Source organism: Callionymus lyra, chromosome 6, assembly GCF_982586985.1.
Source record: "Callionymus lyra chromosome 6, fCalLyr1.hap1.1, whole genome shotgun sequence".
Lineage (NCBI taxonomy): Eukaryota > Metazoa > Chordata > Actinopteri > Syngnathiformes > Callionymidae > Callionymus > Callionymus lyra.
This window is the reverse complement of record NC_141823.1, coordinates 8447380-8463439: the sequence shown is the minus strand read 5'-3', so window position 1 is coordinate 8463439 and position 16060 is coordinate 8447380. Positions and strand designations below refer to the sequence as shown.

The following is a 16060-nucleotide window of genomic DNA, read 5'->3' as shown; positions in this document are numbered from 1 at the left end:
TTTTTAAATATATATATATTTATATATTTATATTCTTTTAAAAAGCGTTTAGTCCTTTGGTCCCTATTTTCTAAGGAATGATGCATGTAAATTATCCTGGATTCTCCTCTTCGTCGTCTTCTTCTGTATCCAGTTCCCGCCCTGTCACAGAGCACAACACCTGTGTAGGCACAAAAACCAAAATGGCAGCAGGCTGGTGTGTGTGTTTGTGTATGTATGTCAGTACTTAAGTTGGCATTTGCACTTATTTATACATGTACAAAGTGTTGTTTTTTTTTGTTGTGGTTATTTTTCTTTTTTTGTGTGTGTATATGTTCTGTGTGTATCAGTATGCATGCTCTGAGCATAATGAGTCTATAAAGTTTTTTGTTTTTTTTGTAGTTTTTCCTTTTCCCCGTCATGTCTAAAAAACAGCAGCAAAAAAGTTGGTCTCTGCAAAAAATCTTCTTCCGTAGACGCCGAGGCAAAAGAAGGAAAAAAAGAGGCAGTTGCGATAAATAAAAAAAGGAAAAGAGGGGGAAACTACTCTGGCATCCTTCTTTCAGTCACCCGATCTTTGTGAGCAGGGTTTTTTTTTCCGGCAGGATCAAGGGACCACCTTCCTTCATGATATGTAGCAGAGCAAGAAGTCTTTGTACTTTTACTGCACTTGTGGAAATAAGGTGTTGTGGTCCTTCATCCTGTGGCAGATAGACAGCGAGAGAAAGAGTGGGTTTAGTGAGGCGCACATGCTCAGAGTTGCTGGTTATCACACAGACTGACAGGCACAGCCAACAGCATGAGAAACGGTCGGAGATGAGGAGGAGGAGGAGGAAGAAGAAAAAAAAAAGAAACAGGGGCGTGTCAATCAAAACCAGAAATAAATGGGCTCGAGGTGGGAGGGGGTGGATTTGTGTTTTGACCGAATGGAACAGACATCGACACCGTGACAGCGCTAATCCAAGGAATAGCTAATTTGAACCGACTAAATCTACTGGCTTGATAAAAAATAAAAAACATGGCTGAATGTCATTGTCTTGTGCCAGCTCGCCTTTAAATGAGCTTGTGTCGGATTTGAAGGGACAGGAATTTGTGTTTCCTGTTTCAAGGTGCGACGGTGGGCTGAGAAACATCAATGGGTAGAGCTTCAGAGGTTTATTGAAGATGGTATTGTAGTTTTTTTTTAGGAGGGAGAGTCATCATACCACATGTAATATTTGAGGGAAATTTGTCAGACTCTACATCAGGACTGGTAAGAAATGTTTATTAATGTGTATTTAAGTTACTAAACTGAGTTAGTTTGTCATTAATACTTGAAATATTTTCTTTAATTATGATCAATTAATCATAGTCATCTTATGTTAATGATCCTTCACAAAAGCTGTAGTTCTTTTTCATTCTAAAACATTTTACTTTTGAACATTGTAAAACCCATTTGACATTAACCTGGAAACAGTAACACGTAATACTCACAGTATGATCGATATCTATGGTGAGACATTAGTTTAAGACATTGGTCCAATGTCACCTCCGCTATTAAAGATTTATTTTAAGATATTTTCTGTCTTTTTTTAAACATTATTTTTCAACTCTAACTATTCACTTTGAAGATCCAATGATGAAATGAAGAGAAACAACGTCCCATCGTTAATTTAATGTTCAGGTCAGTTTGCAAAAATGACACGTTTTTAAAATGTCAGTGTTGTAAAACTAACTACGACAGATTCGCTCAACCACAGGTATTAACATGCTGATTGAAGCAGGGCTATGAAAAGCTTTCCGTACCACACACCAGTAAAATGTCAGGATTTAATTGACAGGAATTAGTAAAGTACAAATACAATGGCATGACCTGCAAAAAAAATAATTAAATACATGAAAAAAACATCTCAGCGTAACAAATAACAGTAACTGAATGAGCAAGAGCTGTGGACCGGTTACAAGAATATCTTTGAGTATTTACCTTTAGGTAAATTTGATTGTATGCAGACGATGGTGTTCTTTATTTACATGTCTCCTAGCTTTTTTCTTTAGACTTCCCAACGTGTGAGCAAGTTTTTGTTCAAGCATTATTTATATTGATAAACACTCAGAACAGAAGTTTTGTTCCTGGAGTTTGTGTTCTACTGTAGTCAAAAGGAACACGCTAATGTTATTTCAAAGAAAATAGTTTTAATTTTTCTAAATGAAACACCTTGAACAAGTCTCACGGACCCATAAAGCATTGCTTGGTTTGAGTTGGAAATAGAATGTGTTGGAATATCTTATCTCTAAAGGCACATAAGCCATTAGGAAAAATACTAGCCTTTGATTGCTTCATTTTAAGAGCAGCTGTAATTCATTCCAGAGTTTGTGAACTTTGTTCTTTTCTTTAGGATAATCAATAAGTTACGATGGAGTATAAAGATGCAACCGAAACAGTTTTTGCTACAGAGTGAAATCGTACATTCTTTGAGAAGGTTCTGTATTAATCTCTCCGTTAAATAAAACTGTTGTGCCTTTAAACCATTTCTAATCCCTGATGTATATACTTAAGGTTCACATTAAGACAGTATAACCCGAAATACAAAGATTAAACCAGCTCAAATGAGAACGCGCCAGGAGAGAAAGACCAAGTTTAGTATCGTTATCTACCATTAGGGTTTGCCAAAGCAAGTCAGCCTCCTTTTCCACAACCTTTTTGTTATCCCCTGTAAGACCTTAAACATGTATTCTTCCCATGAGTGGGTCTGCCTGGGACTAGGGCCTCTTCTATATACAATTTTTAATCGACAAAAAATTGATGTTCTCTCCACGAGTTTTCAAATGGAAAAATATGTCAATCTCATGGCCCAGGGGCAAAATCTATCCATCCAACTCATTTTATGTGGCCTGCCATATGGTAGGTGGAAATGAAAGTATATTAATATTAATGATAATATTGTGACCTTGTGAAAGATTTTCAACAACTATACAGTAACATTTAAAGCGTTGGTATGTTGATATAAAAGTTTTCTGATTCTAATAACAGTAAAACTGATGTTAAAAGGGAAAAAATGTGATTGTTTTGTTTGTTTAAGGAGATAAAAGACCGAGATTTTTAAAATGGATTATGCTTCTGAGGAATAAAAGACAATACTGTTTCTTCTCTATATCAGTATTTTTTTTCTTCTGATTTTTCGTTGTGTTTTTTTTACTATATCGCAGTATTACAGGATACACTGTGAATACATAACAAAGCATACTATTGGCCAACTGACGAGTGTCGACCACTCAACCTTGGCATGATCAATGTTGAGTACAATAATATTCATATATAAGTGTTAATTGTACTTAAACAAGGGTTCAAATGCTCGTAAATTACAAGATAAATAATAGATTTTCACTTATTGCGACTGGTCCTGTGAAGTAACCTGTGATAAAAAAGGGAAGACTATATTGTACTGCCTTTTTAAATATTTATTTTGCTGAAAATATTTTTGATTATCGGTCCCTTGTGTGATCGACTCGTCGTAACCCAAGACTTCACTCATAATCCAAATTGAAAATCGATGATCTTCGTAAACCAAGGCAACCGTTTTCCACTCATTTCTTCACACTATAATTCTTATGGATAAATAGAGTCATTCGTGGACTTCATCAACTTGAAAAAAGTCATCAAAGGCGAACACGATTAAAGATGAAACAGACAGAATATTAAGTGTTACGGCCTTGATGGGAAATGTTTGAAGGGGAATTGTATTTTTCATTTTTTTTAAACAAATCACCTCTAATAACAATCCGATGAAAGGCGAGACGTTTATTCTCTTGGCCTTTGAGTTGCATCAATGAGAGGAGTGTGCACGTCCTCTGGATATGAAAGGTCTAGTTTACAGCGTTGTACTCTCTAATGCACAGAGAGCTGTGATGCAGGTGAAGAAAGGCTCCAAAAAATCACAGCAAAATCACCGGCGGAGATTGAACATAATAAGGTCGGACTTGGCGGCGGGGAATCTCAGCCCAGACACTCTTTGTTCTACCTTTTTTTTTCAAGCGTGTAAATGAGCCTGTCATCTTTTCATAAGAGATCCACTTTTCTCACACCTCGTCTCAGACTCTACACCTTCCGTAATGAGCCACAAACATAGACGTGACGGACGTGTCTTAGAAAAGCAGGACTTTGTTTGAGTTCAGCCTTAAAGCTACTTTAATCTTATTAGGAAAAAAACAACAAAATACACCTTTAATAAGAAATATTACCATATATTTCTGGATTTAAAAATTGACAAACTAATCCTAACATGGTATATAAAGTTTTAATAAGAACTAAAAAAGGTCTTAAAATCATTTATTTTTAACTCTAAACTAAAAATAAAAAAATTGAAAGAGATGTGAACATTACAATGGACAACAATTCAACAATGTACGAGAAAGTAAAAACTGAAATGTTATTGTTTATACTAAACTATTTAAAATCATTACCATTTTAATTTATAGACGGATAGACAGATAGATGGATAGATAGATAAATGGATGGATGGATGGATAGATGGATGGATGGATAGATGGATGGATGGATGGATGGATGGATGGATGGATGGATGGATGGATGGATGGATGGATGGATGGAAAAGACAAGTAGGGAGGGAGGGAGGGATGGATGGATGGATGAATGGATAGATAGATAGATATTTATAAAACAGAAAGATGTGTATAGATAAAAAAGATAAGAATAAAATAGAAAGACAAGTATGGATGGATGGATGATGGATGATGGATGGATGGATATGTAGATAGATAGATAGATAGATAGATAGATAGATAGATAGATAGATAGATAGATAGATAGATAGATAGATACGTAGATAGATGGATGGGTTGGTGGATGAATGGATAAAAAGAAAGAAAGATATGCATAGAGAGATAAATACATGTAAGTACAGAAAAAAAAAAAAAATTATCCTTTATTTTTGAGGTAAAATATAAATGAGGGAAAACGTTTTTTCCATAATTTGATTTAAAGCTTCTAGGACATATTTTTGAGAAAAATAATTGCAACCTTGAAAAAATATAAATTCCGGAATGAACAAATAACTATAAATACGAAAACCATAGCAATTTAAAATATTTCTGTACAAAAAAATCACGGCTAAACCACAACCCTAGTTTAATCCTGAACACAGACGTTGTTGTTTGCAAACCCTATAAAAGACTCTTGGCAATAAGAAGTGTGAGCTACAAAGACTGTAGTTCCACCAGCTTGCCTGGCCGCTCTCCCCTCCAGTCACCTGCAGGGCTTTTAAAACAACCAGCCAAAATGACTTCCATGTAACCGGGCGAGTCTTATCGAGGTTTTTGCAACAAAAAAGAAAAGAAAAGAACCTTTTTTTTTTTTTTAAATCACTAAATGTTCTTTTCTGCCTTTTCTTTTCCCCGACACGTCTGCGGTTATCACAAATATAAGCATGAACAAAAGCTAATTTATCCGCCGGCGTATTTCCTGCTAGCATGTAATAAAGCAGACGGACCAAAAATACTCAGAAGCCACCGTGTTTATAAGCAGCTGTAGGGTGGTCATATTCTGGCCATGTGGGTCCGCAGCTCTGCCCGAGGCTCTGCTGTCAGAGTGTAATTGGTTTGCACCCTCATAAATAAGTAAATGAGAAGTGATTCTCATGTTAGGCAAACAAAACAGTTCTTGCCGGAACTCTCGGTCGCGCAGATGGAATCCGCAGAAAGGAAGAAGAAGAAGAGTGTCAACATTTGCCAGAGCTCCCGGTGTGAACGCTGGAGATTTAATTGGCTACATAAACACAGGGTCAACGCTGCTATTCCTGGAATGGCGTTGATCCGCCCGAGTAGAAAAGTCTGTTTTCAAAGACTTCCTCAAAGTTTGCTGAAGAACAGAAAGAGTAGAGAGATAGAATAAAAAAAAAGAAAACACAAAGGAGGCAACAACACAAGGGCGCACAACAACAGCACAGAGGGCTCGTCGCCACTTCCGGCTCGCATCGCCCACCAGTGACGTCACTGCACAAGACGGGCAACATTACGATATGAACGGACGATCGACGCCACGTCATGCAACGCAGTCACAGTCCCGCCCGCATGATGTCATCCCAGGATGACACCATGAGGTCCAACTTACAGCTGTGGCCCCATTGCAGATGTGGAAGGGGTGGATTTAGCGGAAAGACCACCTCACTCTGTGATTGGCCGAGGAGGGTCGCCGGGAGCGAGAGAAGGAAAGAAAAAGGGATTTCTAGTTCAAAATGCTTAAATAAAAGCCATTATGATGAATATTGTGGTTAATAATTTGAAAAAGAACAATTATTTTTGACACTTAGGAGAACTCTTGATGCAACAGGAAATTAACCCAGTGAGATGGTACCAAACACTTTGCATCCATCCATCCAACTATCCATCCATCCATGTAAATATCCATCCATCCAAACAACCATCCATCCAACCAAACACCCATCCATCCATAACAACTATCCATCCATCCATCCATCCATCTATCCAAACACCCACCCATCCATCAATCCATCCATCATTTCATCCATCAAACACCCATCCATCCATCGAACCAAACACCCATCCATCCATCCAACTATCCAAACCACCATCCATCCCTCAATCCATCCTTTAATCCAAACACCCATCCATCTATCTACCCATCCAAACATCCTTTCATCCAAACTCCCATACATCTATTCATCCAAATACCTGTCCATCCATCCATCCATCCATCCATCAATCCATCCATCCATCCATCCTTTCATCCGAACAACCATCCATCCATCCTTTCATCCAAACACCCATCCATCCATCCTTCTATCCAAACACCCATCCATCCATCATTTCATCCATCAAACACCCATCCATCCAACCAAACGCCCATCCATCCATCAATCCATCCATCATTTCATCCATCAAACACCCATCCATCCAACCAAACACCCATCCATCCATCCAACTATCCAAACCACCATCCATCCCTAAATCCATCCTTTAATCCAAACACCCATCCATCTATCTACCCATCCAAACATCCAACCATCCTTTCATCCAAACTCCAATACATCCATTCATCCAAACACCCATCCATCCATCCATCCTTCTATCGAAACACCCATCCATTCATCAATCCATCCATCATTTCATCCATCAAACACCCATCCATCCATCCATCCAACCAAACACCCATCCATCCATCCAACTATCCAAACCACCATCCATCCCTCAATCCATCCTTTAATCCAAACACCCATCCATCTATCTACCCATCCAAACATCCAACCATCCTTTCATCCAAACTCCCATACATCCATTCATCCAAATACCCGTCCATCCATCCATCCTTTCATCCGAACAACCATCCATCCATCCATCCTTTCATCCGAACAACCATCCATCAATCCTTTCATCCAAACACCCATCCATCCATCAACCATCCTTCCATCCTAACACCCATCCATCCATCAACCATCCTTCCATCCAAATTCCCATCCATCCACCCACCCATCTAAACACCCATCCATCCATCTATGCATCCATCCTTTTATCCAACCATCCATCCATCCAAACACCCATCCATGAATCTTATCACGACACATACAAACTGATGCATCACTTGTTTTTTAAATTGAAAGTGTATGTTCTTCACACCCAGAAAACCCGGGGTTCAAGAGTCTAAATACCAAAAATTTAATCCCAGCCTATACTGGGGTCAAACGAGGGAAGAGTTTTGGGGTGATTTACTGTTATTTTTCAACTCCTACACACAACATTGTTGTGTAATTCATGTTTTATTTTAGAAAGGTTTTTTTCATCGTGTTGGAAATACAAACAACAATCATTCCTTTTTTTGTCTGTGAAGTACTTGAAAGTTTTCACGCCAACATATCCCGCATGTTTCAACAAAAGTTGAAATGATGTTTTTATGTATATGTTTTTCTTTTCAAAGATAACCCTGAAGGCACGAAATTTCCAAAAAACCTGTTCTTGCCTCAGTAATTGGATTTGCTGTGCATTGTTTGGCGCCGGGGTGGCCATGCGGAGGGTGTTAAACTTTTATTTTTTTTTCACATTAGGTTTATCTTTAAGACACAGAACGCAATTTCAGACTAGCGGGGCTCCTGAGGAAAGAAGACGAGGAATTCTGTGATCGCGAGGAGAATTTCACTTCAAAGCCGAATCTCTGTTTTGAAGAGAGACCAAAAAAAAAAAAAAAAAAATGGCCTGTGAAGTTATCTGAAGTTTTTTTTTTTAACGGAGAAAAGTGGATTGTATTTGACACAAGGATTGACTGAACATGTTTAATTGTGTTGCTTTAGAACCCCATAATGAGGTTTTGAGCAAAGACTGGGCGAATAAAAGAAAGTCGAAATGTTTTTTTTTTTTAAATGTAGTGAACCTGGTGCTTATTTTCTCACCGTGTTCTTTACGATAAAAAAGGTGTAATAACTGAAGGAAAAGCAGCGATGGATTGAAGTACAAAAACTCACACACAGCCTTTTGTTATTGTGACAGAATGTTATGGCGGGAAATAACTATACTCCGAGACATTCCTTCTGTCAAAGAGCACCGTTGGAAAATATTTCTCATTTGTCATGAATCCATTTGTGCCAAATCAAAATCATCGGGTTCTTCTCAGGACGTCGTCTTTGAAAGCTCCTCTCCAATTATCGGGACACGGCAACCATTCAAATGTTGCGCCCGTGATTGCGGTGGCGAGAATCTATCATCCCTAATGTCTTTTACCTCCCCGAGTGCCATCTTGTAGCTTTTAAAGAGTCAAATCTAAAACAAACAAATGGTGCCTTCGTGCCCTGATTGATGCCGGAATAGAACCCAGACTTATGCTATTCTAATGAAAAGCTGTCCGGCCAATTGGAGGCAGAGAATATTGCGTCTTTATTATTCAGCGCTGGCAGCTGCACTTTGGAGCAGATGGGCAATGATTCTTTGAATCAAGATGGACGTGAAACAATTTTACTGTAGATTGAGCCATTAGAGCTTTAGATTATTTTGATGATTATTTTTAGTTTTATTCGGCCATTTAGCGATAACTCCACAATACAAAATGTGTTTTGTTTATTTAAAAAATATATAGAGGTAACAGCTGTTCATTAACAAAGTTACTAAACCTTCAAGTTACTAAAGTTTGATTGGATTTCTGTTTGTAAAAACAAGATGAAACAATTTCTCCCCAGTTTTGCAAACAAGACAAAATTTCAGTCAACGTTACTAAATCAAACCTCATAAACAAAACCATTTCTTGATCAAAGGTATTGCGTAAAGAACATTTTGTTTTTCCGATACTGATGCCAAACTAGTATTTTTGTGTCAGTGCTTAACTAGTGCTTAAATAATTCATGAATTTTTAAATCTCGTCTTAAAACACAGTTTTATTCTCTGGCTTATAACACAGCATGAGACTCTCAGCTGTTTTTAGTGCTTTTTACTTGTTTTATTTGATATTGTTTTATCTTTATGTTTTTTTAACTGTGCTTTCTTAGCACTTTCATGTCATTGAACAGCACTTTGTATCGACTGTTGTTGTGTTTAAAGTGCTTTATTGATTGAAGTAAGAATATTTACCAGCAAATTTTAATCAAAGTGATATTTCCCAAACTGGAGTTTTGTTATTTCAGTTTATATTTGGAGCAACATTTTCCTTGCGTGAAGAGAGTTGTAATGTTTTGCTTATCACTGATATGATTATTTTTGATAACCTGTTCAATATTTATATATATATATATATATACACTGTATATATATATATATTTGAGACCAATATTTGGATCAGGGAAAACAACACAACAAATCAAAATAAGGCATCAAAATCTCTTAGTCTGGCTACTACCATTCCTGCCAGCACTAGAACCATTTTGGTAGAAAGTATTAGTTATAATTTTTTGTAGTATTACATGTCAAAATACAAAACATTACCCAGCTAAGAGAATAAGTCTGAGAAAAATGTTTGTATCCTTTAATGTCTATGTGTTATTTCCTTTGATCTATGCACTTTATATTTGCACTTTGTTATCTTTTACACTTTGCGGTTTTTCTTTGCACTTTGTTCTTGCTTTTATGAAACTTGCTGCTTACTTTGCTGCTCTAATTTAATCTTAAATATGTCAAAATAGAAAACAACATCCAACCGATAGAATGAGGTTTAAAGTATCACTTTCACTACAGGTTTTCTCACGTATTTTACAATAATTTCTACTAAACTTTATTTTTAAGAATACCATATATGACAATGGTAGAATACTTGTGACCATTGAAATAAAGTATATCTTTCTGGTACTGGTGTTTATACAGGACCTCAAAAAATCCACTTTCTGTATTTGGCTGTTCCCATCACCGGTTCCCTTAGTAACCCTCCAATTTAACTCATCTTAAACATTATCTCAAGTCATGTCTATCATCTCCATATCTCCATCCACCACTTCCATGATCCTCATTTTTTTTTTCAACCTGGTCTCTCCTCTCCATGTTCCAAACCATCTCTACATTTTTTTTAATGTATATCTTATTATTATATTTTCTAATGGTTCCAAACCAAAACCTGATCTTACCTTGACTTTTAATCAATCTATACTTGAACATATTGATACGTGATCTCATTTTAAGTGTGTTACCTTGAATTAAAAACACATTTATTGATTGCAAATGTAAACGTTTTAACTCACCTGCAGAGACATTTATTGAATGCAAATCTTTAAAAAAAAAAGTCAGATTGTACTTTCAACAGGTGATTTTTCTGTTCTTATTTGTCTGTCTTTGTGCATGTTATTAAAAAGGTTGAATCTAGAGAGTGAGGGAGATTTAAAGAAACATATTATAAATTGTTAATAAAGAAAAATCTTATCACCCATCTGGAATTGTTAAAGCACACCAAAAGCTATTTGATTTACACTAATAAATGTATATTCTAACCTAAACTGATTCTTTATCCAACTCATAATAAACCCCCTCAAGGTATTCTGTGTGAATAATGAGGCTAAAATACAAGCAAGAGCAACAACCAGGACATTTTCATTAGAAATCTTAACAAGATACAAAAACATATTTTCTCCTTTTTTTCATTTACCTCCAAGCCTTTGCGGGATGACAAAACCTCTCGCCTGTTCTCTGAGCGAGAACTTGTATTAGATAAAAACGATTTTGTCAAGAGACGACAGGTGAGAGCAGTCCAGCTCTGTAAAGCTTGGACGCCCAGCCATTCTCTCGTCCACATGAATTAAAGTTCTCAGGAACATCTGATCGTTTAAGGACTTCATTAAGATCTTAAAAAGTCAACCCTTGCTTGGTGATTTCTTCTCACACTTGGGCATGTTGTTGGAGGTTTAAAGATAGCAGCTCTAAAAAAAATCACGACGAAAACATTGTCCTTCGTGTGCAGTTTTCTCTCTTGTTGTTGTTGTCGCCATCTTAAATCTGTTTTACGATAAATCCATTCATATTGTGCTCCCAAATTTCCCCGCGAGCCCCAGAAATAGCCTGTGAATGTAGCTAAACACTCGCCAAGCCGTCTGCCGCATTTGTAGCTTAACCACTCGCATCGATTCCACGCCGTCCCCGATAGTCAGGTAATTAGGCACAGCTGGGTATTGATGATGTCATCAATCGGCCCGAGAGCCTCCCGCGGCTTATAATGAGATTTGAAACCCGTGAAAGAACAACTCTCGGGAGCGCGGCGACCTGACAAACTATTTAAAAAAAAAAACGGAAAAAAAAAACATATCGAGAAAGCCGACTCTGTGCAAACACCGCGACTCCGACTCATCGAGTTGCGAGTCACGTCGGGACTCGAGGGGACGGAGTTGAATTGTGATCAGAGAATAATAATTTTCGCGGCTCCACTATCTTGATCACGTATTACCGAGTTAATCATGCACTTTATAGTTTTTAGGAGAGTATTATGGCAGCATAAACTGCTGTCACTTTTTGGCAAATATTCTTTTGTTAGAAGCAATTAAACCCAATCATTACAGTTGCTGTAACTTTGGCCTGATAACCCTCAACCCGGCGACTGTAAAATAGATTAAACTACACTTAATAGTTCGAAACAGGCGGGTGTGTTAATTTAATTACGGTGAAATAGAGTTTGTATGCTGTGTCCGGTGACAAATAAACTTGCATGCAAGCAGCTAAAAGTGGGAACTTAATTGTCTTGAGCTACTTAACTATCACGTAGCAGTATTTGCATTTCACTGTATACTTTAATTAACATATACGACTTTATTCTGTTAATATTACAACAACTTCGTCCGTGCTTTACAGCAGTTGTCCCCAAGCAACAATCAATGAGGATTTATACAATATATTATCTGTTGTTACTGTCTAATGGGTTTTTTATTTTTGAAAAAATAGTGTATTTTATCCAAAATAACATTGGCCTGTGACTCTTGACACGTCAAAACACTCTTATCTTGGTCACGTAACTCAGAAATTAAGTGAGTAAACAACATGAAATTGAGTTAAAACCAAACTCTGTATGGAACTTGTTTAGGGACAACCCCAGAGGACCAATATTTGTTGACAATCATTTTGTTTTTTTTCTTTTTAAGTTGCTGTTTTCATTTGTTACACTTTCTTTTATCTTTCATCTGTCTTTCATCTGTTCATTCATTTATTCATTGTCTACCGCTTTATCCCGGGGTCGCGGTGAGACTGGAGCCTATCCCAGTATCATAGGGCGAGAGGCAGGGGTCAAATATCTGCTTTACATTCCATTCTCAAATTTTTTAGAACACTTTTAAAAGTTAATTCAAGTTTTCATATAGTGGTCAGTTGTAAGAGTGATGAGGAATCTGATGCTAGTCTTGACTCAGTTTAACTCATGTTTGGTTATAATGTCAATCCTGTGTTGGTCGTATGAAATACTTTCTTCTTTTCAATCTGCTTTTGATGAATAAACGATGGCTGCTTGTTGTATTAAAATGTTAAAAAGTATACATCAAACTGTCAAGATCAGCTCTGGATTCAACTGCACAGCTTCATGTGTCGGCCTTGATGTGTTTTGAACTTTGAACATAAATTCTGCCCTTTACCCGACAAAGTGATGGACATTGTGTTTTGACACATTTCGAAAGAACAAAGCTTGTGGATCAGCAGTCGACCGTCTGACTCGTGTCCCCGGGTTCACTGCTTTTCTTTTGTCGGATCGCTTCGGACCAAGTGTTAAATAATATTTGGTATTTAGGTATTTTATGTATAACCTGTTGTTTCATAAATGATATTGATCACACAAGCATCATGTCTGTCTCTGCAGATTCCATGGTGACATGAAGTACTCTTCGAAAACTCAACTAATATGTTCATATTAATGTTCAGCAAACACCAGAAAAAACAGTTAAACTAAAATTGTAAATTAGAAAAAACTTTCTAAACTTTCATTCATAATTAAAACGAACGACTTAGGATTTCTGTTGTACCTGAAGGCACCAGTGAGAAGGAGCATGAAGACGACTATTACTCAATTTGTTGGTTTTGTCGTATGTTTTCGCTGTAAATTGAAGAAAATGTTCCTGAAAACCTGAACTGTTCATTTTGCTTAAGTTACTAAAGCAGCGATAACCACATCTGAAACACCAAGAGTCTCACCTGGCTCGTTTGAAACAAATCTGATTTTACGAAATTTTCCCACCAAGCCTGTGAAGCATTTAAAAGGTATTTATTTCTGTTTTTTCAATTATTCATGTCTGAAAGGTGTTGTACTATTAAAAAAACATTGGCTTTGACATGTCAATATGTTTTCGTTTGTCAAGTTTTAAAAAAAACTTCTGTAAAAAAATCTGTAAAACAAATGTTACTGTTTCAAGAGAAACTATTATGGTAACATGTATTTATTTTAGTTTTTCTTGCTATTGTTGTTGATCATGTTTTTTTGTTTTTTGCTCTTCATCTTAATGTCGGTTCCACTTTTGTTATTAACATCATTTTAATAGGCGCACAATAGCACAAAAAATGCATGCTTAACCCTTGTGTTATCTCAGGGTCAAGGTGACCCGAATGCCTGATAAAACAATAGATTTGTGGTATCCCTTGTGTTGCCTCTGGGTACTCCTTATGTATTTTTGGAAGCCAGGGATTTTTATCTGGCCAATGGGTCAACTTGACCCAGGGTCGTGTAGTGGTTCTTCTTGTATGGCTTTCTGTTTAACAATCATTAACACGGGTGACTATGCTTTCCTTAATTCCTGAAAATCTAGGAATGATCCTGAATCATCCCAAGCACTTAAGTAGAGTCTGTAGTTAAACATTAGATCATGCTGGACCAAAATGTCTCCAGTACCCATGGGCAACACGTTTTTTTCCTAATCCTGTCCTGCAGATAAGCAGGAGAAAATGGACGGGTGGTAGAGGATTGTTAAATATCGTTGTTGGATAAAACAAGATTAATAATAGGGAAGGTTTAAGCTTGTGACAATATAATTGGGAGGGAGAGATTCACGCTGGCACACATGATAAACCAGTAAAGTCTGGACACCACAGTTCCTCGGATGTCGGACTGTGCGAACATGAAAAGCCGGATTAGACGGCGATGGCTTGGACGGGTGGAATGGAATGATGTTGTGTGACAGTAGAGTGTTTCAGGGTGTGATGATACCTGGGTATGGACTGCAGACGAGTCAGTAAGGTCGGTTGGCATCCTTTGGCCGCTTTAGCTGCACTTTCAGCCTCTTCATTCCTATCTGAAAGCCATTCATAGCCTGGATAGCCGCTTGAGCACTGGACGGGTTATCAAAACTCACAAAGCCTACGACAGGAAAGAGACGGGGACAAAAAAAAAAGAAAAAATTGGGAATTTGTGTTAAAAGAAAAAAAAAAGCACAGGGAGGGAAGAGCGAGGAGGAGACAAGATGAGAGAACAGAGTGTAAAAAAAAAGCCTTTGAAACTCTCAACAATGACACAACAATAGGGCTTTTGTTTTCTCCATTCAGCAGATTAATTGAAGATCTTTGAATTAAAAAGATTACATAAAACACACAAAAGCTAATAACGCTGATTTCGGAATCAAACTGTGGAGGGTTATTAGAGTCGAGAAAAAAAAAGAAAGGGAACTTGGAAGTGTAAGAAGATTACAGTGAAATGGTCTCTTTGTTGTGTCAGTAGTGTGCGACTTAGCGTTGAGTTTCCATGTGCGTGTGTGACGGGCCGTGGATCCGAGTGGAGAGTAAAGGGCGGCGAGGTCGTGACGAGGAGTTGGAGGACGGAGACGCCTGCTGCTCTGAGTTATCGCCTGTGTATCGAGGCGGAATGAGCCCGCAGGTTTTCCACACCAGGACTCCATGCCGGCTCTTATCAGACACCTCTTTGATTGACGGCCCGAATTTTCCGCCTGCCGACTGATTTGATCACACCGCCATGGGTCCAATTTAATTTGGGGGGAGAGGGCATGCTTTTGTCAGCGCGGGGGAGATAAGGCGGCGGCTTTTACAAACCCTTTAAACAAACCGGGTCTTGGAAGGGCCTGCCAGTCTGCAGTGATCCGCCACATTCTGACGAAAACCCTCTATGAGCCGACAAATCTCCATCCATCACATTTACATCTTTTCTACGCGACGGAATTAAGTTGGAGGTCAACATAAACCGTGTACGATCCCATCTATGCCTAAGTCGTGTCTAAGAAAGAAGTAAAGGGGGTCCTAGCTTTAAATCATCGAACACAAAAAGAGATCTGTGGGATCTTTTGATCAAGTACAGAATTCGATTTACGAGTTACAGCTAGATTACAGATTTTGCTTGGTTGTTGTACTAGGTATGATTAAGGGAACCTAGTACTTGTGCCACCGGCTAAGACGTAAGGTCACTTTACTACCTTAGGAAGACTTAGGAAAATGTTATCAAAACACAATCTATAGCTTATAATCCATGCATTTGTGTCTTCTTGTTTGGACTATTACTAAACAAGAAGGATCTGTCTCGCCTGAAGTTAATACAAAACCCTGCAGCGAGAATTCTGACCTGTTCTAGTAGAAGAACTCATATTTCCCTGATCCTTAAAACTCTGAACTGGCTGCCAGTTTCTTTCAGGATCAACTTTAAAATTCTGGTTCTTACTTTCAGATCTATTCATGGTCAGATCTTCCATCAGTGATCTGA

General features: G+C 37.7%; 1 protein-coding gene across 1 annotated transcript in view; it reads right to left on the bottom strand.

Moving 5' to 3' along the window:
* Window positions 1-381: 381 nt before the first annotated feature.
* celf6 (CUGBP Elav-like family member 6) overlaps window positions 382-16060 on the bottom strand; it is a 233279-nt gene continuing 217600 nt past the window's right edge. The window contains exons 12-13 of the mRNA XM_087793539.1: window positions 14564-14713; window positions 382-680 (exon numbers count right to left, since the gene is read on the bottom strand). Coding sequence (XP_087649665.1) covers window positions 14586-14713 — 128 coding nt within the window. The 3' untranslated portion in view covers window positions 382-680; window positions 14564-14585. The remainder of the gene's footprint in view (window positions 681-14563; window positions 14714-16060) is intronic.